The sequence below is a fragment of the Balaenoptera ricei genome, chromosome 17, assembly GCF_028023285.1.
Source record: "Balaenoptera ricei isolate mBalRic1 chromosome 17, mBalRic1.hap2, whole genome shotgun sequence".
Classification (NCBI taxonomy): Eukaryota; Metazoa; Chordata; class Mammalia; order Artiodactyla; family Balaenopteridae; genus Balaenoptera; species Balaenoptera ricei.
The window spans coordinates 65,042,023-65,069,356 of NC_082655.1; the positions used below are offsets into that span (position 1 = coordinate 65,042,023).

The 27,334-nt window shown below is 43.1% G+C and overlaps 1 protein-coding gene across 1 annotated transcript; it reads right to left on the reverse strand.

The window, feature by feature from the left end:
- Positions 1–119: 119 nt before the first annotated feature.
- RDH10 (retinol dehydrogenase 10) lies at positions 120–27,128 on the reverse strand. Its single transcript, XM_059901649.1, has 6 exons — positions 26,622–27,128; positions 24,724–24,959; positions 4,664–4,762; positions 3,305–3,450; positions 1,602–1,733; positions 120–1,495 (listed from the first exon to the last, which is right to left on the reverse strand). Exons 1-6 carry the CDS (start codon positions 26,908–26,910, stop codon positions 1,372–1,374), a joined length of 1,026 nt encoding a protein of 341 aa, XP_059757632.1. The 5' UTR covers positions 26,911–27,128; the 3' UTR covers positions 120–1,371.
- Positions 27,129–27,334: the final 206 nt, after the last annotated feature.

The following is a 27,334-nucleotide window of genomic DNA, read 5'->3' on the forward strand; positions in this document are numbered from 1 at the left end:
TATCCCGTTCAAACATTTCTCTTTAAGGTGTGATATGGCATGGAGAGAAAAAAGAACACAATGTCCCTGCGACACTGCTGATAACTAATAATCACACAGTCATTTGTATGTAAGTTTTCTTTAAATTTAATCAGTCCTTTATAAAATTTCCCAATTAATTAGTAAAAGATGGCTTATTTTAATAGCCTAAAACATTGGTCACTATTTAAACAGGACGTTCTAAAAAAAAAAAAGCAATCACATAATAGTTTATAGTAATTTACAAGTGGATGGTATACATTTAGATACAGAGGTAGAAGTTCACTTTTACAACGTTTCACTAATACACATTTACCAAATTCAAGGCACAAAATAGTTTGCTTTACAAAAAAATACTGTAAAAATGTCATTTGCTGTTCTACAATGTGAATAAAACTTTCAAAAGAATCTTTACACCCTTCCATATGTACTCCATAGTATAAGATTTTCTCCCCCTTGCTAATCATAGTTGGCACAAAAATGGGGACATTTTTAAATGCAGAAGTTCCCATTTTTAGAAACTGTTTCTTTGCAGAGCTGCTATGTATTCTAGATCAAAGTCCATCCAAAGAAATGAAACACAGCAACTTCCTGAGGAAAGGGCACTTTCTGTATGCAGCAAAATTCATAGGTAGAAAATGTATGATCTTTTTCTGGATAAATAGGTCTCCAGGGGAAGAGATACTCAAGGAAAGATCTCAGAGGCTCATTTTAAAATTCGACCAACACTGTAGTCGTTATGACTTTAACAAAGAGACCTGATCACCTTCACTGTAACAATCAGACATCATCATCTACTTCCAATTGATAGAGATTTCAAAATGCCATTTTAAAAGAGCTGTACATACAAACACAATGAGAGAGCCACACAGGCTTTGCAAAACTGAAACTTCGAAAACATGAGAAAATATAGCACTATCAGTCCTTGAAGTTGCAAGGGTGTCAATTGGCTAGAGATTAATTACAAGAATTAATAAACTCTATGGGAATTAAGAAAAACCACACACATGAAACACACTGTCGCTATCATCTCGAGACTTCCTGCTCATTCAGAAAAAATAATGGTAGCCTGGAGACATCACACAGCGCTTGTCTAAAAGATAAGACTGGTTTTAGGGTTCTGCCTGAAAAGGACCCCATCGGCAACAACTTAAGCTCACTTACGCTGATCACATTTTCCAAGCACTCTAGTCGGTTAATTTACACTTTATTTTTTTAAAAAGTTGATTTGAAAAAAAAAAAAAGTCAATGCGGATTTAGAATCCAGAGATAATCCAGTCATGATGATGTGGGTCGGAGTGAGATATCTTGATCGTCTTCTGGTAGAAATGATATTCCATACAAAAAAGATCCTTAGATTCCGTTTTTTGCTTCGTTATTGTTTGTGGCTTGTTTTCGCTGAGCGATAAAGGGGTACATACACTTGTCCGCTCCTAGGAACCGATACATACACACAACTGCTTCGAAAGGGAGGATGCTGAAAAGGAAACGTCACAGTTAGCCACCGTGAGGCGTGGCGTGTTCCTTACGTTACGGGGCGGACAGGGGAAGACCTGCCGAGGAGGGAGCCCCCTCACACTTACCTCTTCATGAAAGTCACGATGTACATGAGGCGGGGGGTGCAGATCATGGGCTGGTCGGTGAGGATGGCCTTCATAGCCTGCTTCACGCAGTAATCGGGCTTCAGAGGGGGCAGGAAAGGCTCAATTTCTTTCCTGAGAGTTACACATTCAAAAGACGAAATGAAGAATTAACACAAAATAGGGAAGACTGGAAATACACATCAAAACATGAAGGATGACGTTATCTGAGCAACGGGATTTGGAATTCGTTTTGTTTACTTCGTTGCGCTTTTTCTGTATTTTCTAAATTTTCCTGCTATGAACACATTTTATTTGCACAGTCTGGAAAACAAGTTAAAAAAAAAAGCAGAATTGGTCTGCTTTTCTGTAAAGTGAGAAAGTCGTGTTTTCAAAATGCCTTGAAATGTATTTCAAATTACTTTTTTTTTTTTTTCTTTCAATTGAAAAAGGAGAGGGTGTCTGGCATAACAGACACTAAACCCAAACAAGATGCCAAACTTTTAAGTATTAAGTGTAGTTCAAATGATGGTGTGTAAACACCAACATAACCTTTCTGAGTGAAATGTAAGTCAGCTGTGTGCTTTCCCGGGTGCCTGGAGAGGGAAAGCCGTGGCATTTTCTCCGGGGGTCTCTGAAATGAAGTGCACAGAGACATCCTACCTTCAGCTGAATTCATCCAGGCACCCACTGAAATAACTTAATATAATTTATTCTTTTTACTTCTCATCGTTCCCCCCACAGCTCTGGACACCTGCTGTGATGCTAAACAGGAAACAGCGCTCCTCAGACCGGCAGCAACCGGTTCCTAAGTTCGTAAGAGGCAAAAAGCAAACCAACACACCCCCCGCCCACACACGGGAAAGGAGGCAGGGCTGAGTCCGCTCCTGGTCCAGACTTGGGGTCAGCCTGAGATGGAAATGACTCAAGTCACCTCCACCTATTCACATCGTGGCCAGGTTCAGGATGTGTCAAGATCAGCCCTGACCCATGGGGAACTCGTTTGGTTCTCTTGCTTTGCCTGTCAAATTCGTCCAGGCAAAGATCTCACAGTCAGCATGTCTTAACAAGTGTCCTCTTGATGAGTCACGGCTTTGTTTACCCCGCTTAGCTCAAGTCAGATGTGACTTGACATGGCTATTCCCACGTGCCTCCTCCTTCCAAAGTGTGGTGGTATTTCATTTCATTTTTAGAAAATCTCAACGTTTCTTCTCATTCTGTCAGAGTGAATCTAGCTACATACACTCTCTGTGAAAAGGAAGTTCCCAAACCTGGGGTGTCTCATTCAAGGGTCTTTTTGGAAGAAAGACCACCCTCTTCTATGGCAGTGACATTGTTTCGCATCCAAACCAAAGTCGCATTTGTGTACTAACATTAATATTAAAGAAAGGAAATCACTCCTAAAGAAGTAGCTTCTAAGGAAAATCCTGAGTATTTGCTCCTTGAAGGCGCAGAGAAGCCGTTTCCTACTGATGCGCACAGGCCACTTTCCGCGAGCTAATACCGGTCCTTGCTCGCCAATCGTACACGCCTCAATGTTAAAAACCTTGACCAACGAAAGCTACAAGTGAACTGCCAAATGACAGATAGTGAAGTGCAAGGTGGATTATGGCTGGAGATCTGATTGATTCCACATATTCTCCCAAGATGGAAAGACGCTTTGTTAGAACTGCTTCTTGTCGGTATGAAGGTGGGTCCTTACTGACCTGATTCGGCAGCCCCTGAACATGCCAGTGTCTACAAGGTAAGGGCAAACCAGCGTGGTTTTAATTCCATCCTTCTCCGCAGCCTTTAACTCATGGCTCAGGGATTCATGAAAACCCACGACTCCAAATTTACTGGCGCAGTAATCCTGAGGCAGAGGGGAAAGAGGAGAAATACTCAGTACATGTTCACATCCCTGACCAATCCCAAGCTGCCCTGGTCCCGTTACTCCGCTTACATGTTTGATATAAAAGGTTACAGGTGACTAAGCAAAGAAAAGGAGAGCATTTTAAAAGACAGATATCTGATGTGGTTTGGTGCAGAAATAATATTTTCAAAGTAACAGCAGAAACAGATGAACACTTTTTGCCACATCAACGAAGTATCAGATTACTTTGGGGAAGTTACCACAAAGGACTCTATGAAAGCTAACAAGCTGGAGTTAAAAATGGAAAGAGGCTCACTTTGAAGTGTCTGGAAAATTTACAAATGGTCTCTTGTTCAGTAAAGGAGACTGAAAAACCAGTTTGTTTAAATTAATGCTGGGAGAACAAAGGCGAGTTTAGCTGGGGTTATAAGCTGTTATGATCCAATTTTCTTTTTAGGGCCAAGTGAAAATGGAAATGATAACTCTGCCTCGTAAAGTTAAACTAGAACTTAACCTAAGGACTCACGGTAGAGAAAGAAAGTTCTTCTCCATTACCCAACTTTAAAATTAGGAGTTGAAATGTAGAATGTAGAAGCCATCTCTTCTGCATCCTTTTGCATATTTGCATGGGATGATGTTTTCAATTTTCCGCTACAGGCACCCATGGGACAAACAGCACAGAGCAACATACATATACACGCTTTGTAACTGGAATTTGGTGAAGGACAGGGTCTGATTAAGCCCAGTTCTACAGACTTACGATGCAGACACCTCACATCAGCCCTAACCCTCTCATCTGATGAGCTAACACAAGATAGCTCGCTTTTGGCAAGTTGACCAAAACAGAATGTCAACCTTTGGCCTCATTTATCTGTTCCCTGTGGCACTGCCACTGCCCTCCAGTTTCATCCTGACCCTGTGCCTTCCCACTATTGTCAAGCAAAACTGCTCATGAAAATGGGGCCATACTGAGGACGGGCCCACCTACTTCTGCTGCTGCTGCTGCTGCTTTGTCAAACTAGTATAAGTGACTTTACGGCAGAAGACGTAGAGCCACGTGGGTTGATGCGGAGCACTCCACAAGCAGCACACAGGTAGCGTGCTTTCATGGCCTTTCAGGAATATGTGGGCAGCAGGTACCCTTCCTAGGACTTTGGTGTATTCCTCACGAGATAAACCGACTGAAAGAAGGAAATGCTTTATAATGACAAACCTCAACTCCAGCAGTACTGAACAATCCCAAGGAACTTGCAACTGTCACAATATGACCATGATTAATCTCCAGCATGGTAGGAAGAAAAGCCTTAGTGGTCTGAAAGAAAAGGAAGATTCAAGCTTTAGAACTGACATTATGGGTTTCATCTAAAAAACAACAACAACAAAAAACAAACAAAAACCCCACAAACCCAAGATCACGAAACAAAGTTTTACCCACATAATGTTACACTTCCCCAATCTGTTTGAAAATATTTTACATTTATCAAAACGAGAGGATCCTTTAGGCGTCTGGTTCACTTAGCACCGTATCATTGGCATGGCAGGCCTGTTATAAGCCGTGACCAACAAGACCGTAACACAAGAGCTTTCGGGGACAATGTCCAGAGATGAAAAGAAAGCCATTAGGAGAAGGCTCTTTATCACCTTTCAAGTGCTAGTTATCTGCTAATCTAAACTACTCCCAGGTCAGAGATCTCTTCATGCTCCTGACACTTCAGTGCAACATCTCATGGTCTGTGAGGGACCTCCCGCTTACCCACGAATAGAAGCCTCGTGTAACGTTTACCTCATGGCTGTGTCTACACAGCAACAGACCCATGAATGAAGAGATATTCCAGCAGTATCTTCCAGCATCCAAGCTGTATTATCAAAGTATGCTCACAGGAGGTAGAGTATTTTAGGTGTAAAAAAGGAGGGTAAAGTACAAATCATTTTCATGAAAAATGTGTCCTAACACTAACTCTGCTGTGACAATTTATAGCATTTGAATGACCACACTCCACTGTGGGGTTTACTGGGGGGGTGACTTCCCCACGGAGGCAGGTGACTGGCCACTCAGGGGGCAGAGCACGTGGCAGAAGCTCCAGGGCAGTGGACCCAAAAGGCGGCATCGATTTCTCATTCACTGAACTTCTCTTTTCTCTCTAGCTTTCTTGCCTTCCAGACGCAAGGCTGTATTTTTTTTTTTTTTTAAATTACTTCAAATTGCTTAAGATGATCTATTAACTACTCCACCAGGCTCCCAACAGTTTTATAACCTGCTTCTTAAAAGAAAGCAGCAAAGAGCAATCTGTCCACTGCTGAGTTATATCCCACTGCCAACACAGCTTCCCGTGATTTATGAAGTTAAAAAAACCCAAACACTAACCAGTGGACTTAAAGGAAAGTTGCATTCCCTTCTCAAGAGTATTTCCCAGCTAAGAGATCACTGAATTTTTGCATACAGATCTTATTTGTTTTGATAGCTTCTGCACATTCAAGATCAAACAGTCATTCCATTAATTTTGAAATTTTTCCATCTCCCAATCCATGATGCATTCAGGTGCCAGATGAATCTTTGTGAAATACCCCAAGGTCTTCCCCAGTCTGATTCCTGATCATCACATAACCCCCTGGTCCCCACTTATATCCATGTGTCTGGGCCTCCTCACTGCTGTTACCTGTGTCACGCTTATTCTCACCTGTAAGGTTTTACCCATGAACTCAACTCTTCTCTGACAATCTACCCCGATGCCCTCCTATATAATTCAAAGTGTAATATTCATCACATATTTACATAGCCTCTCATGCTTTTCAAAGTGCTTTAAGTTAATTATGGCACCAAAGTCTCTCAATAATTCTCTATCACAGGTAGTTACCGTATTAAGCCTTTATCTAATATTATTCTATTCACCTTGACTTTGTCCATATTTCTTTAAGACATATAATCAGTATCATTCACTGTAACATATAATTATGTTCTGTGGTCCTTTGTTTTGTCCTTTCAGTCTACAGCACCTGGAAACTTCAGGCTTTATAGCTTATATATAGGGACAGAATTACAATAAAGTAACATCACAAGGAAGCTTATCTATTCCAATCTAAACTACAAAACACATCCTTAAGTAATCATGCCTATAAGTCTTCTTTTACATATCTGATTATAATTAATTGTTCCTCAATTAGCTAAAAAGTATAAAATTTAGTCTTGACATTATCGAGACCACTTCTAAGTTTTAAAAGTTTGCCTAGTCTTGAAAGAGAGGGATAGATTTAGTATGAAGGTCTTATTTTTAAGTTAAGTAAGTAGAAGGACTCAAGAGTACATCCTAAGAAATTACACACAGTACAGAATACCAGTAGGAATTTTCTACTTGGTTACCTGACAAATCCGAATCGCTGGCCGTGCTCGTTCCCAGCCTGTTTCCACACTAACTCTACCCGGTGGCCAGCCCTGACTAGAAACCCAGACACCCAGTGGGCTGGCTCTAATGACTTCTCCATGTTCGTGTTCCATGTTGGTGCCTGCAGGTGTTAAATGACTAATCCAGATCCCCAGCACACATGAAGGTAGGTGATAGGAGATTACCAAATTCCTGTTTTGATTTTATTTTTTTAAGCGTTTATTGAATTTGTTACAATAGTGCTTCTGTTTTATGTTTTGGTCTTTTGGCTGCAAGGCACGTGGGATCTTAGCTCCCGGACCAGGGATCGAACCCACACCCCCTGCATTGGAAGGCAAAGTCTCAACCACAGGACCGCCAGGGAAGTCCCTCCTCACTGTTTTTAAGTTTAATTTCTTGCAAAGTTCTGAAACGGATTCATGTCCCCTCCTGACCTGGCAGAATTAGCTTATTCATTCAACAAGTATTTCCTGAACACCTACTACATGCAGGTCTTGTATTATGATCTGGCCAAGCGATGACAGGTAACATGGGAGCAGGTCTCATTCCCGTCTCTAAGCAGAAGTTATGCTCACCAGCATCTAACTGTGTTACATCAGTACATGAAATATACAACAGTTTTAGTTTATCCTTTACAAAAGCAGGGTACTATAGCTACATATTCTAAAAACTGTGATTTGGGCCCGCTTCCTTCCCCTTACCCCCCCACCAAAGTAGTTCGGAGGGACATTTAAGCTACTGGTTTTGCACTTAAAGGAAATAAGAAAAAAGAAAGAGAGAAACAAAAGAATCCAAATATAGCTATGTGGCTAAAGTCTTTTCCAACTGTGGGTTGTAAACATATTTTTTAGGGAAATAGGCTTCACTTTAAGCTGCTAGTAAAGTGTGGCACAGGTTTGTCTCTTTTAGTATGAAGCTCTCTTTTAAGAGGGAGGGGTTGATTTTTTTAAAAAAGGGCTGTGGCAGGTCAACCTTTTTTATAAAATCTGTGCCTCCCCTGCCTCATCCGGGACAAATTTGGCTACTGTAGAAACAAAATCCAGTGTGCCACTGTGCTTTCTACATTCCAAGACAAAGGTCTATGCTCTTTATTTAGAAAGGCTCACCACTTAACACGTCTAATACTACAGTTATTACAACTACTAGCAATGTCGGAAACACCAAACAAAGTGCTGAGGAAACTGGGAGGGGAGGTAAGCCTTCCAAGGGCCGGGCAGCCTTGGGACCCAGACTGGTTGTCTTCCAAAGCTGGTGGCCACCGCTCAGCTCCTACTGGATGCCGGGCGAAGGCAAGCCTGGGGGAAGAGCGTTCATACCAGGGACGCTCAGGTTTCCTTTTAAACCCGAGTTTGCAGGGCTCAGGCTGGAGGCTGATCCACGTGACTGAGCACTGAGGCTGTTAATCATTTCCTTTGCTGCCTGAATGGAGGCGAGCAATTACCGCCCGGGCCTTCTTTCCACAACCAAACCCCTGCCTTGTGTCTGGGGCACATTACCAAATAAACTTTGATCAACACGAAGTCTAGTCCTTACGTTGTGAGAAAAAGTGCTGTAAATGGGTGGTGAGAAAGCATCACGCTCTCGGGAACTTTCCCGAGTAACCCGACGAGTTTTCTTTTCTAATTACTCTTGCCCTCAACAGTCTGGTGGGTGACATCTGAGATAGCACAGCACAATCTGTCCTTGACGCAGTTTGACAGCACAAAGAAATCTGGCACTTTGTGATGAATTATTAATGTGCACAAATATTGTAGCACGTATGAAATGGGGACCAGCAAGAGGTGAAGTGCTAGTTGCCATGACACCAGTCAGTTCAAGCTCAGGTTCGTGATCTTTGTCTCAGACTCGTTAGAAGAACATAACGAGCAAATCTGCGGCACACGCCCAAACGGCTTGAGTGTAAATTAATGCACGTGCTGCCGGCAGTGAATCTGAGAGGGGCAACTCCACCGAACACCGGGACCACTGTGTTCTCTTACTGTTAAGGACGAATTATCCAGATCGGGAGTTACCAGCTAGTAAAGGGGTCGCTAAAGGAAGTACATTTGATCAGTCACCAGAGTTAGCTGGCCCCAACAGTGGGTGGCAAGGTTAGCTAGATGTTTAGTCTAAGTCAAGAGAACCGCACTCTGAGCTGTCCTCTTATTCAAATGTCTGAGACACAGGGGAGGACATCTAGATCGTCATCAGGAAAATGTGGTTGACTCCTGACCTGGGGTTGGGGGGGGGGGGCGGTCTCAGAGTCAGCAACCGATTTGTATGTCCAGTGAGACAATTTAGAACTGGAGGGGACCCAGGGATTATTTTATCTGCAAAAGAGAAAACTCTTTCAGTAATGGATCCTGGCTAAAAAGTGTGATGATAGACCTTTGATTACCTGTGATTAATTTTATCACAAGACTCCAATACCATAAGCTGCCAAGCTGACACAGTTGCTAAGTGACTAAAAATTAAGAAAAAGGAAGGAAGGAAGGGAGGAAGGAAGGAAGGGAGGAAGGAAGAGGATATTCAAACAGACACTGACATTCCTATGAAACATGCTTCACAAGTTTAATATCTCCATAGCTCCTCGGGGTCCCTCTTCAAAGCACTGGGCACTTTGAAAGATAACTGTAAAGGTCATATTTATAATATAAACAAGAACTTCTTAAACAGAAGTGTGACTGGACATAGACATGACATGCCGTATCTTGAGGAATCTTTGCATGTTAGGTTTACGCCAAATTAACTCCCAACGGTTCCAACCCTCCAGATCATTCCTGGTGCTCTTAATGACAGACGGCAACGCAGAGCCTGCAGCTGCACCGTCAGGACAAATTAACCTGAAGTTAAACAAAAGAGAACGTGAAGAAATGTGGTATCCGGCAAAGGCCGACTTTTGAAATTTCAAGATTGATGACATTTTAAAGGTATAGGTAAAACACTCAGAATGTTTTCCATATTTGCAAGCTATTCAAGGTTAATGGATACTAAGGGAAAAGCAAAGCTAATTTCTCACCGTTAGGAAAAGGCCTCAAACTCTATTTTTGTGCATTTGCATGACTGTCCTGTGGTCAGTTCAAGAAAAGGCATCTTTTTAAAAGAATCATTTTGAAGTGTTTCTCTCATTTGAATGTCCAAGAAACAGAAAACTTTCATTTCTAAAGGGGACCAAAAATCATATTACAATGGGAAAAGGCTTAACACCATGAGCACATATACAGTACAGTTTTCTGATGTATTTAAGGATTTTCAGAATCTCCAAATAGCAGCAATATATATGATCTGGAAAAAATACAATCAAGACTCCATTGAACAAAGAACGTTTAACTGGACATTCCTATGGTACCCCTCCAAATGGTTCAGCGACTCTCCTTGGTGTTTTGCTGTTTCCGCCTGCCGCTGTGAGAGTAACTTATCTTTATCGGAATCACAGAGGAACATACTGCTTATTTACAAGGCTAAAATGACATCTGGTGGCACTCTTCTATGAAAATTCAGTCACTTCTGCTGGAAAACGATGATTCAAGAGTACAAACTATTGAAGGTGCTGAAAATACAGGGAACTGGGTTTAAAAGGCTATTTAATAGGGTAAATCATTAGTGTGCTCAAAGATTAAAAAAAGGGTGACATACTCCCAAGCTACTCTGGGAAAGGAACCCATGGCTAAGTATTCTTAATCCAGTAGATTTACAGGTATCTGCTTAATCAACGTACTGAGCACCAAACTCTAGAAACTTCACTTTGACCACAGAAAGTGTAACTTGAAATTTTTCATTACAAAACTGTCTTCAACTAGGAAGTAAAACCCAAATCTGTATTTGCTAGCAATATACTGACTTTAAATACTTTAGTTGCAGTTGACAGCACAAACTCTGAAATTTATGTAATTCGATGATGGCTTTTTTTTGTTTGTTTGTTTCCTAATTGGGTGTGTTTGTAGAGACAAGAAAGGTCTCCAGACAAATTGTGCAATAGAGCCCCAAGATACTGAAACCTGGAATGACTCTCAGACTTAACAAAATGTTCATCAAAATCTCTACCTGCTTGACACAAAATGTTCTCTCTTTAGCTACAGAGAAGAATACGTCATAAACATCAAATTCATATCAATGTTACATCTACTGTCCTTTTTGTTATTATTTTGAGGCCACAGGGATTGGTTTAACATTTAGAGGCATCAGCAGTTAATACTTAACACACATGCACGAGTATACAGTTGCCTTGCAACCAAGAAGCTAATAAAAGAGCGAGGCTTTTCAAATGAACACCTAGGTGATGACACCATTCGTTATTTAGCAAAAATAAATGCTTCATTAACTTGCCTTCTCACTGTTAAAACATGGGATGAATCTACCCCAAGGCAGCAACTCAGATATCAACGTTCCCTGACACTTCGGAGTTCCCTGTGCAGAAATACCAGAAAGGAGGGGACTTAAAACTCAATCTGTCTGGAAAGTACACTGGCCTTTAGAGTCCAGAAACCACATGGTCCTGACTGTCAATCACTTAACCTTCCTTGTTACTTGATCTCTCTTGGCTTAACTCATTTGTGAGACAAAAAGGAGATCTCCAAGGTTTCTTAGCTCAAAAATGTTACAACGGCTTACATCCAATAATTCGTTCTTTGATTCTTACCACACGTTCAATACACAAGTCGTAACACAGAGGTATTAGTTGCCTAAGACTTTCGTAAATGACTCAATAAGGTATCAACTCCATTAGTGCAGTTGCCAGCATCTGGTGAGCAGTAAAAATATCTATTCATTAAACATTTATATGTCGTCATGGCTGTACCTTTTAAAATAATGTAATGCGAATCCATGCCTCTTACATATTAAAAAAAACTACAATCATCGTTTTTCTGTCTTTTACTTGAGTCCATGGAAGCTCAATGTTTTAAAAGGAACGATGAATGCTGCACACTGGTTCTGAAAGGCTGCTTTCCCTGACCCTCCCCCTGGCTGAGTCCTAGATGATCAAAGGAGTGTTCCCCAAGCCCCTGACCCGATTTAGTAACTCTTTACAGAATAGTGAAAATAGCCCACAAAATTGCAGCCAAATAGTCTGCTAAACAACAGGTTGTCATTAATCCCTCTGCTTTGCCCCAAACTCAAATCGCATCGCCGAAACTGTAATAAAAACAGACCTTCCACAGGGCAGAGGCTTCGGTTCTGCTCTGGTGCCTGGCGACTACTTCCATGAGGCATAACCACGTGCATGTGAGCTCAGCCACTGCTTAGGCCATCTGAAGTGGCAGGACCCAGCCCGCCCCAACCCAAATGCCACAGCCCAGCAAGGCCCCCGTGATCCCTTTCCGCCACCCTTCGTATTTCATATGTGCAAAGAGTTCAAATTCTTCTCTGCTTTCCAGTGTGCTTACTGTGGAGGCTTTATAGAAAATTAAATCTTTACCTAAACTCCAGATACATAAAATCAAGAGGTTACTCCCGAAAACTCACTTCATTCTTAGGCATGCACTATACCAACTTAGAACTTACTCACTGTGTAAGGGGGTCTATGAGGTACCTGTATTGTGCTAGGCACTGTTAAAAAAACAAAACAAACAAAAACTTCGCAAACCTCTTAAAGACACTTAAGGATTGTAAAAAGCCACCTTTTCTAGAAACCAGTTCTCAAACTATGCTACACGTTGGAATTATCCGGGGGAGGTGTTCCTTCTGAGGCCCAGGCGCCCCCCCCTCTGAGGCCCAGTTACACCCGGGAGGGAATCTGGCCCCGGAAGGCAACACTCCCCAGGTGACTCGGCTATGCAGCCACGTTTGAGAGCCAGTGTTCTAGAAGACAGCATCTCAGCCTCAGCCCCATGGACATTTTGTGCTGGGTAATTTCACATCGTGGGGACTGTCCTGTGCGTTGTACGGTGTTTAGCAGCGTCCCCGGTCTCTACCCACTAGATGCCAGTAGCAACCCCACCGGTTCTGACAAGGGGAAATGTCTTCAGATGTGGCCAGATGCCCCTGAGGGGAAAAGAGCCCCATGAGAACCACTCTTTAGAAGGAACGTGAACATTAGCAAATCAAGTTCCATATAGTCCCGTGATGATTTTTTCTAAGCTCTGAGTCTCATATTGTAATGACATTTTCTAGCTTTGCAAGACATTCTAGGCTTAAAAAAATTTCACAACTTAAATATGGGCTCAAAAGCCCACTGTAGTTTACATGCCAGTACCTTCAAAGCACCACTCTACCACTCAATTCAGAAATACCACTGAAGGGAGATAATGCTGACAATCTGCAGGGGCTAGGAGCAGAGAAGCAGGGTGCACAAGAGGCAAGGTCTCTGCCCTCCTGCAACTTATTTCCAGACAGCTGTTTGGTCCTGGGCAGGAAGAACATATCTCTTCAATGCACAGCCTTGACTCTGTACCATGATGTTTATGGCTTTGGAAACCCCATCCTGGGCACAGCAACCAAGGGGAATAGTGAGCAAGAGAGCACCTGGGCTCCTCCTTTAACAAAGGCCTGGAGCCCAAATAAAAAAACAAAAACAACACCTAGACAAGGCGGACCCTAGAGTGCATGGTCTAGTATTTTCCTAGTCTACAAAATTCTTAAAGGGCTAATTAGCTCAGTGAATTTAAAAAAAAAAAAAAAAAAAAAAAAGCAGAGAATATTGAGAAAGTGGGAAGGGAAATATGTGCTCAAGAGCCATTCCTCCTCAAACTTTGATGTGCACAAGAATTACCTGGGATCTGAATCAAATGCAGACTCTGATCCAGTAGGTCTGGGAGAGGAGAGGGCCTGAGAGTTTGCTTTTCTAACATGCAGCCTGATGGGGTGATGCTATTGCTGCCGTTCTGGGCCACAGGCTGAGCATAAGGTTGTAGCCTGAGCCAGGTAACGTCTACTCTAAACCTCAAGTGGCTTCAGATCAATTTCTCCTAGAAATTCAGCAAATAAAGGCAGACTAATTTCTCTGCCCTCTATCCTACCTGTGTTCTCTGAACCAGAGTATTTATTAGGGGTTGAGAGGCCCCATTCTCCATTCCCCACATCCTTTCCCCAGTAATGTTGATCAGACAAATGCCAGTTCAAATTGCTGTCAAGATCCCTGGGAGCTTTGTATGGACAACTATGGGAGTTTACAGACTGACTGTATGTATATTTGCCTTGGATCCATTTTTAGCACTAGCAAGCCCCTCTGCTGTGGTTTGAATGTTTGTGTCCCTCCAAAATTCATGTTGAAACCTAATGCCCAATGTGATGCTGTTAGGTCAGGAGGGTGGAGCCCTCATGAATGGGATAAGTGCCCTTATAAAAGAGACCCAAGAGAGATCCCTCACCCCCTTCCACCGTGTGAGGTTACAGCAAAGACGGCTGTCTACGAACCAGGGAGTGGGTCCTCACCAGACACCACATCTCCCGGAGCCTTGACCTTCGACTTTCAGCCTCCAGAATTGTGAGCAATAAATGCCTGTAGTTTATAAGCCACTCGGTCCATGGTATTCTGCTAGAGCTGCCCAAATGGACTAATACACCCCTGACCCCATTAGAACAAGCTCTCAAAAAGAGACCTAGAAGATTTCAAAATCCTTCCCCCTTACCCACAGAGGCTTTGAGGGCTTAGCTTTCAAGACACGGAATTTATACCCTTTTAGTCTCAGCATTTACCTTTTTAATTTTCCACATTTACCTTTCTGAAGTTTTCATGCTTTGGTAAGCCTGTGAGAAAACCTTACCTAGGAAAAAGTTACTCCTTTAAAAGTCAGATACTTGGGCCACAAGTTTGGACACCATCAGCTGGCCAAAACTGCACAATTTTGAGAATCCATGATTAGCATTTCCAAAGCAAAGCTCGTGGAGTTACCTGGAATTCTGCTCTCAGAAGAATATTATGTAACAGAATAAAGGTTGTATATTTTCCAGGAGATAAGCTTAAAACAAACAAAAGCCTAAACTAAAACCACACTGTTATTGCCATTTCAGTTCCAAGTATTTATAGAACTTAGTTCAGCCAGTCTTTGTAGAAGAGCCCTTTTTATTCATTACTTTTTATGTCTGTCCTGTCAATGCTGACATGCAAACTAGGAAGAGAAGGAAGCTGAGTGACCAAGGATACACCACACTCTTGTCAATGAAGTAACCACCTCAGACACAGACCATGGAAAATTACAATAAAGGGACAGAAAAACACATGAATTGGGCTTTGGTAATAAAATTCTCGTGTGGTATTGGGTCTTTAGAATTTTACATGTTTGTCTAATTTATGGAGCAAACTTTCTGGGGATATTAAGCTAGGGTTAATTAGTCATTGCTAAACTAACCGTGCTAATAAAAAAAAAAAAAAATCAACAGTTGAAGGTGGATTCTTACATTATACCACAGGGCACAAGCATAAGTGACTCCTAGGAGAATCTACCAGGAGCTTTGAACATGTAGCCCAGATAAGTATATGTAGAGCTTCTAAACTAAGCCCTAGGCTGAGGGTCTGGGTCCTAGCTTCTTCCTTCCCCAGTGGTGACCTTAGGCAAGGCCCATAACCTCTCTCGGTTTGTTTCCTCATCCATAAAAATGGGGATATGGCTCTACTTAATTCAGAGTTGCTATGAGGAGCAAATGAGAGAAGAGTGTTTATGAAAGGGCTTTGTAAAATTTAAGTGCTATGTAAAAGTAGAGTAAATGTACCCAAGGCTAATTAAGCATATATTTATAGGCTATTTGGGTTAGAAGTGCTATCTATTTTTGGTTATGTCGTTTCTTCAAGTTCCTGCAATTCCTGGTTCTTACTATGTGGGGCTCGCAAGCCTCCCTGCCCTCCACGTAGTATCAGACCACCCTTCCGGCAAAAACCTAGGACCTGACCACTAGAAGCAGCCTCACAAACACAGGGCTAAGAGCTGCCTGCCCCCTTCCTCCGGAATCCTGGGAGATGCTGGGAAACAACCGACACTTTCCAGTAACACCACTTCTCGAATCCTTTTCTTTGGTTCTGTTCTACTGGGGTCAGAAAATCAACGCTTAAAAATACAAATTACACTGCCTGACGGAGAAGAGTCCAGCAAATGCAAAAATACTAAAAGTTAGTACAGAACTATTTAAAAATAATTTATTACACCTGATGTTTCTCTTTCCCAAGAGATTGTAGAACTATCCCCATTTTAAAAAATCCTTGAGAAATCAGTAGGGGGCAGTATGTTAATTACAATTTGCAGGTGGGAAAAAAATTCAGGCTTTGAATTTTAAGTTGCACTTGTCCTCAAAATACCCATGTGCTTACATAAGTTACACCACAAATATTTTCCCAGTTACACTGATTTGGAAGTGTTATTTTGAACCCCATTGTTTAGAATAACACTAAGAAGCTGAGCCGTGTTAATACTCAGAAATTCCAGTACTAAGCCATTTGAAGGAAAGGCAAGAAATTCACATTTTTATGCAAGCAGCAAATGAGAAACACTGTGGTTTCCCCAAACCCCCAAAACGCCAATGTTCACGATGTTAACACCGTTGTCACCTTTCACACATCTTTGCGCGATCTTTGAAAGTTTCACAGACCAAGTCACGTTGTGTTTCCGAATGTGAATTCACTGTAAGTGGCTTGTCAGTTGGGCTCATTTGACAGCACTCAAGGTTGCAGCAGTAATTGCCCTTCCTTGTTAAATATTCTAGCAGCACTTGCTGCGGTGTTGAAAGTTTTATCATCATTATGAGAGGATATTCTTTTTTTTTTCCCTGTGGTTCACTTAATTTTAGCTTCAGAGCATTTAGGAAAATGGTCCCTGACAGGTGTGAACTTGAGTTTTGAGGGAATTGACAAATAAAGTAAAAAAGAAAAAGAAACTCAAGAACGGGCCATGCTGGGTAAGAGCAAGTAAGAGATGTTGGCATCCTTCTGTTGGAAGGCATGCCTGCCCCTACTGTGATGGTATAAGCCTGCGTAAACCCAGAGGTCCAGGTGATGGGAAGCGCCTGGCCAAGTGTGTCAGGGTAAACGAGATTAGGTCCTAAGGCCGTGCTCTGACAACCTTTACTCTAAACAATGGTGTCTGAACAGGGTTAGGTCACAATACAGGGAGGTTCTCTAAGGTGGCCCTATTACAGGGCCCAGCTGTATGCTTTACCTGCCTACCATATATTTTCAAAGAATGAATTAAAAGGCTCCATCCTCCAAGTTATTTTCTGGTTATGCTTACAAAGGGGTCTCCGCCTAAAAGGAGTTTTTAGCTCAGTTAATAGAACTATAAGAAGGGGTTAGTTCTTTGAATAGCTAACTATGATAGTAACTTCTGAGATAAGAAATCAACTAATTAAACCAAGAGAGATTCACACGTTTTAATCTGATTCCTAGAGTTACAGGCTCAAAACACTGGATTTAACCCATTCACAGTTGAGGCAGGGAATAGGTCCCTATTTCTTAAGGACTATCAGTTTGTCATACTCCAAAGATTAACGGCAAAAGGCCCTTTATCTTGGGACAATTACTGGCTGTGTGCGGAAGGAAATAAGATACAAATCCACCCTGCCAGCACACCCCCTAGTGGAATTTCAGCGTAGTACAACTTGGGGGTCCAAAACCATCCCGGGGATTTAGGACTTAACACAGGCTCGAGTGCACTTTTCCAAGTGCAGTGTCTGTAGCTGCGCCACGGTCAGGAGCCTCCTTCCCCGAGCGCTCCAACCCAAGCTAGCAAACCGCTCACGTGCTCTCCGCATCCAGCCACGCAGGCAGACAGCGGGGTTAGACAGAGGCAAGTTGCCTACTTATCTTAATTGAAATAGGCTTTAATTTTAGTTTCTGAAAGAACTAGAACAGAAATTTTAGATGAATCTGCTATTAATATTCCTCAACTCAAGAAAAAAACTTAAATAAAAAGGGGTTTCCTACTTTAAAAAAATTATTCCACCTCCCCAGTGAGGTTATTAAACTGCTTGGAAAGTGTTTTCTGATTGTCACATCTCAGGTGTGTTCAAGTTACTCAAGTCAATTCACTAGAATTTGCCATAGATCTTGAAAAATCTGAAAAATGGTTAGGGTAAAAACAAACGTAAAGAAAGAGAGTAAGTTGAGAATGTGAGCAGTTAAGCATTTAACCATAGGGTCTGTAGCCCTCCTCTGGGCCGCAGTGACCCGATCACGCATCGGATCCAGGGGCTGAGGGCTCTGCCAGGCATTTTCCACTCAGTCTTTCTGAAAAAGCTGTTCCAGCAGTGTTAGCCTTAGTGCAGGTTAACGGATGCTTGCACTTTGACATGCCGTATAGATTAATTTCTACCTGGGCAGATACTGGATAAAGCCCTGGATGTAGAAATAATGAGGGAGAAAAGAACAAATACCAAGTTTGCTTCCAGGAATCAAGATAAACAGCACATAATCAAACAAGAGAGGGCCATTCCCTGAACCAGGAACTTGACACTATTCTACAAGGACCGCCCCCTTAATATATAAAGACACTATGAAGTCAACATGAAGAGATTTTGAATGTATTCGTTTTTCTTTCTCAGGAGTAGTGATACATTTTGTCTGAACTATTCAACTTTTGTCTCCCAGTAAGACAGGACCCAAATGGCAGAAGAGCTGAGTGTGCCGGGCCCCTTCAGGCCCAGCGTGGTGTCCAGCCCGTCTGGTGTTTACAGTCTACCAGGGGGTGTAATAGGTGATGAGCTTGGAAGGCAGGTGGAAAGCAGTGCTGGAAGGCCTAAGCTGCCATGCGCACAAGCCTGGACTTCACGCTGTGAACAATGCGGTCACACAGGGCTTGGGGTAGGTTCTGGTCAGCACGATCTTAGAGCAGGCATATAACAAACTCAAGTCTGCTTAGATAACCCTGGGTTGGACAGCAAAGGCTGGAAACGGGAGAGAAGTTCAGAGATTCTCTGTAGAGACCAGGCAAGGGGTGAAAGAAGCACGAAGGAGGATGCAGGAATGGAAAGGAAGGGATCAAAGTACATGATAGCAACAGATCAGTCAGGATTTGGTGACCCATGAATGCGTGCGGGATGGAGAATTAAAGACACTGCTGATGTTTCCAAGCCTGGTACTGGCCACAACAGGGAGTTCAAGAAGGGGCGAAGAGGAATTCGTTCAGTTTTGAGGTTTGCTGGTTTCAGGGAATGCGTGGAAGAGCCGAGACAGTTGTATGAACTTGGGAACTCTTAGAAATCACAGCTGAAGCCACCGAAGTCAACAGATTACTGAACTAGAGGTGCGCAATGAGAAGAGGTCTGCGCATGCCATACTAAACAGCCATCGTATCTCGGAGGTAGGGAGTCTCAGAGGATTGGGAAGACAGGAAGAGAAGCAGGAGAAAGGGGGCTTATCATGGAAGCTAGAGCACCAGCGTTTCCAAGAGATGGTCAACAGGCTCACGTTCTGTAGAAAGGTCACGTCACACATTGGATTTGGCCATTAAGCAAGCCCCTGCTATTTTTTCATATGACATTGGTTACTTAGCAATATTTTCTAAACAACTCAGATAACCAGACACAGATTACAACATATATCAAAGGTGTTGGGAAGATTTTTATAGGATGGTTCCCTGCTCACACCAGTTATGTAAAGTGACGGTTTATCATGTCATAGATGTTTATTTCTAGTAGCACTAGATTTGGGTCCAGTATGTAATATATCAAATATAGAAACTTAAAGCTCAGTGAGCATGTGATCTTATTTTACGTTAGGAAAGAAGGCTGTGAAATGACCCTGACAGGTATAGAGTTCCAAGTATCCAAGCAGTTGCTATCTAAAGAGATGTTTTACTCGGTTTTTAACTGTGACCATGAGAATTAATAAGATAAAGTATGCCGACCCTATGTCAATTTACAGTTTGGTTCAAGACACAAAAAGTTTATTTCTGAAGCTCAAACATTTGATTTTTATGCATGCGAATTCATTTAATAACAAAAGCCAGCTCTAGTACAGACTTGAAAATATACCACGAATTTCAAGTTTTTTGTAGGGAAAACAATCCTCTATAGAATTCTTAATATTATGCTTTGGAGGAGGAAGTATCAGCCAAATAATTTTATAAGGATAGAATTTTTTTTTTTAATTCTAAATCTAAGAAACCTTGACCACAACTAGATTTCTCTAACCAGAGAACAGAGGAATATAGTATTTGAGATTAAAAACCAGTAAATCACATAAGAACTTAAACATTAATGATTAGGGACCATTCATGAGATATTAGGTACAACCATAGCACTAATGTCTTTAAGTGCTACATTACTCAGATCTAGCTGGTGGGCTTTTACTTTCCCTGGATGGATTTTAACTAAATAGACTTTAGACACTTGGATATAGATAAATGCCTAATTCAGTAATTAGTATTTTAAAACTGTGAAACCTTTTAAGTTAAGTGGTCTATTAATTAACTACCAATTATCTTGTCTGACTATCATATCAATAGAAGTAAATTACCGACTAGCGATTTGACAGATTTAGTCCTTTACCATGCAAAACTTCTTCAGAACATAAAAGGCCTGGAGTTAAATGCTTTTGCTTCCCCCTTTTGGTTAATCGGGGATCAATTTGCTGCTCACGTATAAATGCCAAATGCAGCTCTTTGGTCAAAAAGGATCTACAGATAAACTTTGTCTTTTAGAAACGGCAAGCAAAGATTTCTTTTCTTTTCTTTTCTTTTTTAAGATTCCTCTTAAAAAATAACAAATGAAGCAATATTTAATGTTTTGGGGGAAACATGGGTTTGCAGTTCCTATACGGAGGCCAACTCTCCATATTTCAAAGGATACTAGAGAGGTATTTTCAAGCTTCTGCATCTCACCCAGATACAGAGAGAACCTGAGTGGATTGTTTCTCTGATGTATGCCAAAATTCAAGTGCACTGTATTGTACACATTCTCACGTTCCTGTCCTAACTGTGAATGTTGCACAACAGATTATGCTGATTAGAACCTACTTCAAATCTATCACTTCTTGACTGGTGACCAAGAGGAGGTTCCTAGGAGAGCTGCTGGTGATAGGAGAACACTGGATGATAAAGTATCACAGCAGACTGGGGGGCCGTGCAGAAAAACGCCAAGTACTGCAAAAGCTTCTAATGTGTATGCAAATAGGTTCGAGGTTAAGAAGCAAGGAAGGAACTGCAGCAGGAATCCTCTCCTTGAGGCTCGGCCACTGGCAAACATGAATGACTGCCGTATATTCAAATGGAGCTGATTCAAATTGGTCTATCAACACCAGCCTTCTCAAAGTCGCTAGCCTCGCACCAATGAGCAGAGTCAATATACTATAGTAAAAAACAAGCTTACAGGTAGGGCAGGGAGAATGGAAAAGTTGTGGAGGAAAACAAAAGGAGACAGACACAATAACGAACGTGAGACAGTCTCACTTTGAGATCCCGTCAATCTTACGCAGCTTGAATTAGTCCAACATACGGCTTACCTTTTGAAAGTTCAGAAGCCAGACCCATGTAAGCATTCTCTGAATAGGTTATCTTCTAAATATATAAACAGAAGCTTAGCCTATACTATCAAACATTTACTGAGCGACTAGGAGTAAGAGTTCTGTTCCTGGCAGGGGAAAACAAACAGACGTCCATAACAAACTGCCTACAGACAGCTTGCCATCTACTTGGGGATCTCAGGGCACAACGCATCAAAAGTTACACCAAAGAGCACATACTATGCACAAAGGATGGGGGTGACAACAAACACTGCGAGAGATCAAGGGAAAAAAGAGGCAAGTCATTTAACTGCAGCTTCGTCAGAAAACAAGGGGCTGCACAAGACGGTCTCTAAGGATCCCTGCGGCTCTGATACGCAAAAATGCCAGAAAAGGGCTGGAGTGGGGATGGTGGTTATATGAAGAACTTGAGTCAGGCCTCAAAAGATATGTGGAGCGGAGAAGAGGGCCCTCCAGGCCGGGGGAGTGGTACAAGGGATGGTTCGAAGTAGGAGCCCGCATAGCTCTTCAGTGAATGTCCGCATGGTTTCTAGTTCACTGCCTATGACTTTAACTCTGGGTCAGGATCAACACGCTGTTTATTCTGTTATGAAAACAGACACCAACTGCTACTTAAAAGGCTGGTTAAAGATGATCTGTTCAAATGATGAACAAGTCTTTGCTCAGCTGATCCACTCTTTAAAATGTATGGGGCAACTTCTTTTCCCCACCCAGATGCAGTAAAAAGACGTGCCGGGTATTTTTTCTGGAAGGAAAAGAGCACATGCCAATACATCTTGGAACAGTTACCATGAACATTTTCACCTAAGCGGACTACTGGAAGGGAAGTTGAATTCAGGTGGTAACTTGTACCACTTAAACCTCGCCCCTCAAAACACACAAAATAAATCACTATAAAATTATAGTAAGTCTTCTTTAAAATTTTGGTTGCTAGAGCTCTTCTTAAAAGGTCTGTAAGTCTTGGCAAGAAGCCAGAAATTCCAACTCTAAAATGAATTTTTTGACTCAATTTAGAAAATAAATTCTTAAGTTTAGATGCTTAGGGGAAAAACAGCTGGAGAATTCAGGAGCCTCCCATATTTTAATATGAAGTGACGTCATTACTGTCAAAGCTTCCAAGAACTCCCCAAATTGATGTTAAGAGACGTTAAGCAACATCTCTAAGCAAAGTAAGGACTCTGAGAAGGTGGTATGTTCCTCCTTGGTATAGAGATTCAGTTCCACAGTAATTTTTTTCGTTGGAAATTTGATTTAATTTTCTACTTAGAAGTATATCAACTGATGTGCATTTTCAAAGCTAAAGCAATGGATTTTCTATGCTTAATACACTCTAATTAGCTCTCTTCTTATAGGATGTCTAGCAAAAAGAAGCTTCTTTTCTCTTACAAGTACCTAATTGCAGATTGTATGGAGTTTCTCTAAAAATTTCGTTATGTTTGGGACTTCCCTGGTGGCACAGTGGTTAAGAATCCACCTGCCAATGCAGGGGACACAGGTTTGATCCCTGGTCCGGGAAGATCCCACATGCCGAGGAGCAACTAAGCCCATGCGCCACAACTACTGAGCCTGCGCTCTAGAGCCCGCGAGCCACAACTACTGAGCCCACATGCCACAACTACTGAAGCCCACACACCTAGAGCCCGCGCTCCGCAACGAGAAGCAACCAGCCCACGCACTGCAACAAAGAGAGTAGCCCCCCCGCTCGCCGCAAATAGAGAAAGCCCACTCGCAGCAACGAAGACCTAACACAGCCAAAAATAAATTAAAAAAAAAAAATCTTGTTATGCTTGAAATTGTACAATTCAGCAAAATGTTCATGCAGAGAAGGTAGGCAAGATGGTTAAACTTCAGAGTATTTTGTGTAGGTAAAAGTTCATATTTTGGAAACCATACATCATCTCAGTCAAAGGTTATTGGAAAAAAACAACTGGTGTCTGTGGTTCATAACTAGCTGATGGCTGGATGTCTGTTTAAGGATGACAACCTGACTGAAATCAGCTGCAGTTTCTCTGGCAGCCTCATCCTTACCAGGCTTTAAATATGAAAACTACAGTCTTCTTGCAATTTATGTGTATCTTTTATTTCAAGTGGTGGCTGTTTGTTTTACTCAGAATTATAAACACACAAGATTCTTGATACACTGTATTGCCAAGTTTATTCTGTTGTGCTGGCTTTTACTCACCTGATCCACCCCTTTGTCACTTGCTGCCTGTTCCTGTGGACCCCATGGCAGCAAGGACTTAAATTCAGTTCCCCACCCCCGGTGCACACACACACAAGCACACTCAAAGCCCTCCAAACTGTATTTGGTAATCTCCTTATGCGTTTAAAACACAGATATGAGTTAGCTCATGTCATTTAAATGTTCATTTCTAGAGCTTTGGAAATGAATTAAATAAAGCTCACGTTTAAAAATACAACATTAAAATAAGCTTCTTCCAGGGGCAGAGAAATGGTTTAATGTTCAAGGAGCAACATTTGAATAAGTACTTCTATAGCTAGATTAAGTTTTTAAAACAATTGCTAAAAAATTAATGAGGTTTAATGTGACCTATTTAGGAGAAACAGTTCTTTGTTGTGTTCTGTTAGAAGGCTAAGCCGCCTATGGGAGAGAAAAAAAAAAGAAAAACAACAAACCTATTTCCTCACCCTTTCTTTATTGGATCCTACCTGCTTACAAAAGAAAAGGGGAAATACAGTGGGGGAAGAAAAGCAAAAAGTGGGTCAAGAGTGTACAGTTATAGGGGAGAACTTCACACCTACCATTACTGAAGATAAATTCAGTTGCAAAACTGGGGTTAGTTTTGCCCCCAGAGCAGAAGATCCTCCCCTCTCATCTATTTAGATGATGCAATAGCCCTGATGATTAGAAGCGGATACGGTGCAAGTCCCTGGTTTGCCAGGTCTCACAACACCCCTGCCCTCTACATAGGGACTCTGTGGTCCTATGAGGGTGACTTCTGTTCTCCGAAGAGACACATCCTCTAAGCTGAGAAAGTTCTGAGATATACCCCAACAGGACAATGTCACAGACCCTGGGGACAGTCAATGGATGGTAAGCAACTGCCAGGGTGGCCTGACCACTCCCATGGGACCACAAATGCTGATCTCAGAATCTCTGGCACTTTCTAAAATGTGGCTGAGCAGTAATTTGGAAGCCTAAACTCTGACTTTAGGAATTCATAAGAACAACCGAAGTTTTACAAACTCAACAGAAAGTAAAATAAACAAACCCAGGGTTTTATGCTCCCTCTTGTTATTTTTATGGCAATCTTCCAAACTAGTTCAAAATGTTCAGTCCTCTACTCTCTCCAGAAATACTGAATTGGAGGGGAAAAAAAAAGAAAACAACGATTTAATAGTAACCGGCATATGTTGTAATTCACCCGGGGGGAAGAGTGAATTGGAAGTAAGCTTTGTGGTGAAAGAGTGCAGGTGTGGCTTTCAGGCTGGTCCTGAAGTCTCGCTCCTTCCCAACCTTCTTGCTGAGTAGGGCCCAGTAATAAAAACAAGGATGTTTATATTTACCCAGAAGTGTGCGTGGCAATTGACCATCATGGTTCTCTCAATGAGCTCATCAGGACATTCCAGAAGGTGATGCCCAGAGACCACGCCAGCATTATTGACCAGGACTGAGACCTCGCCAACCTCCTTGCGGACCCTCTCCGCTGTCAGGTAGACATTCTCCCTCTTTCCCACATCACAGGTGTAGGTAAAAACCTGCAGGTTACAGTGGGGCAGAATTTCTTCCTCACCATTCCCAGCTGTCCTCAGAAGTCCAGATGAAGAAAAAAAAAATGGAACAGAGAAGGGACGGGGGTGGGGGTGGTGCAAAACATGAGTCACGTGGCCATCAGTAGGACAAAGATCACACAAAACAAAAATCACTACAGTGAGCTTCAAATTTCTAACACCGTAAGCCTTGCCAATGACTGAACTTACAGCTGCCTTCCTCCCCCAAAAGTCTTTGGGAATTACAGCAATTTACTGGATAACTCTGCTTAGGGGAAAATCATGTAATTGTGACAAGCCCAATACAAGTCAGACCTCATGGGATGGGCTTCCCGGAGCTAAAGACACCTGGAACGAACTGATCTCAGCGCAGAGAGTAACACCCCCTCCCCCCAAACACAGGCACTGCACACTCCTCTTGTGGGGGGAACAGTGGCCAGAAACGGCTCTTACTCTTTAGTATGTGCACCCTCAAAACGGGAACTCACCTCAAGGTTCACAAATCAAAATTGTAATTAATGATCTGAATTCATCCAAAGCCAAGAAATCAACCAAGTTTCTCATAAAAGAGTGGGACTCACACTGGTTTGGTCTAACTGGAGTAGCTAAACTCCCCAAAGAAGCACCCTTACAGAAACCAAGTTTACAGGTAAATATGCAATTTTACCATATAAGAACTCAATTTAAAAACCAAAAAAAACCCTCCCTGGAAAACAACGACTGCTCTCTTTTAGGTCTGGGCAGGGAGCACAAAAATCTGTATTTGCTACCCTCTTACCAATGGTGAAAACGTACTAGTTTTGATCTTTGATTTTCTGACCTAAAAGGCAAGTGCCAATAATTTTGGTGACAAATGATCAATATGGGGGAGGGGTGGTGCCCAAGTTAATCTTCCCGATATAGTTCAATGTTTTCCCTGGAAACGAAAAAATTGTCAAAAAGCAAGAGCCATTACCAAATCTCCCAGACCCAAACTTATGGTCGGTTACGGTCTCCGCTTTGGCTTTAAAAAAAAAAAAAAAAATCTCAGATTCAGGTTAGTTAATAAATATCCAGAAATGCAGATTTCCTAAGGTTATCAAAAACATGGAATGAATTTTACAATAGGGCTTGAATCCTTCAAGTGTTTTCCCTTAAGAGAGGGGGTTACCTTTCAATCAGGCTGAGTATGTAACTAAAGTACTGACTTATCTCTGGTGAAACAATGTTAATTATTTTCCCGTGGCTAAAGTTATAGTGAAATCATCAATGCTGCCCTAGTCTCAGCGGTTCAGACCGCAGTAACATATACACATGCATCAGTAGAGTCTGCGAACAACTTCCCAAAGACACTAGTTTCCCATTCGCAAACGAGACTGAGACATTTCTTTAGGATTCAAACCGGTGGTAACAAGTTCCCTCGCCTTCCTTAGCCTCCGAGGGCTTGGGAAACCCCACAGTCGTGCTCCAAGGGACAGGACCTCCGTTAAGACAAGGCTTTGGCGCACTTTCTCCCTTCTAATACAGAGGTGATCGTGTTCCTTTATTAGGGGACAAATTCCACTCGCAGAGGACCGGGCTGGGGTTGTGGGGGAAGGTTCTCTTCCTCGAGAGCAGGGTTGACCGTGACAGTGGGGTTTCGGGGCCCTCCGGGGTAGGGCGCGGGAGTGGGAAGAGGCTTGACCCAACAATGCTCGGGTGCAGGTCCCAGTTACCTTGCAGCGCGGCGGCGTCCGCCGCCTCCAGGTCGCGGTAGATGTGGCGCACCATGCCCGCCGTCTCCTCGTTGCTCTGAGTGTTGATGTCCCAGAGCACCAGCAGGGCCCGGCGCCGGGCGAACTCGAGCGCGAAGAGGCGGCCCAGGCCGCTGCCGGCGCCCGTAATGAGGCACACCTGGCCGGCCACGCTCTTTTCCTTGGGCCGCACCAGCCAGCGCGCCGCGGCCAGCACGAACGCCCAGAGCACTTTAAAAGTGACCACGAAGAACTCCACCACGATGTTCATCGCGACGTCCGGGGCCCCGCACGAGCCCAGCGCCCGGGTCCGCGCCCACCCCGCGCCCCGCAGCCCCCGAGATGCCCGGGGGCGCTTGTCAGAGCTGCTGGGACCAGAAGGCTGCGCCCCGCGCCCGCCCCCGAGGTGCCCGCCGGGCTGGAGTGCGCAGCGCCGCTCCCCGCTTGCGCGGGGCCACTCCCGCCCGGGCTCGGCGCGGTGGCCCCGGGCTGTGCCCGCCGCGGCAGCCGCCCGGCTCGGCGCCTCCTGCCGGCTGCCGCCCGCCTGTCCCGGAGCGCCCGCCCCGCCGCCCGGTCCCGCTGCAGCGGCGGTGACAGCCGCGAGTTAGGCGGCGCGCGCTGCTCTCATGGCCAAGCCGCCGCCGCCACCCGAGTGTCCCCGGAGCCGGCGCGGCGGCTCCCTCTCACTCCGGGGG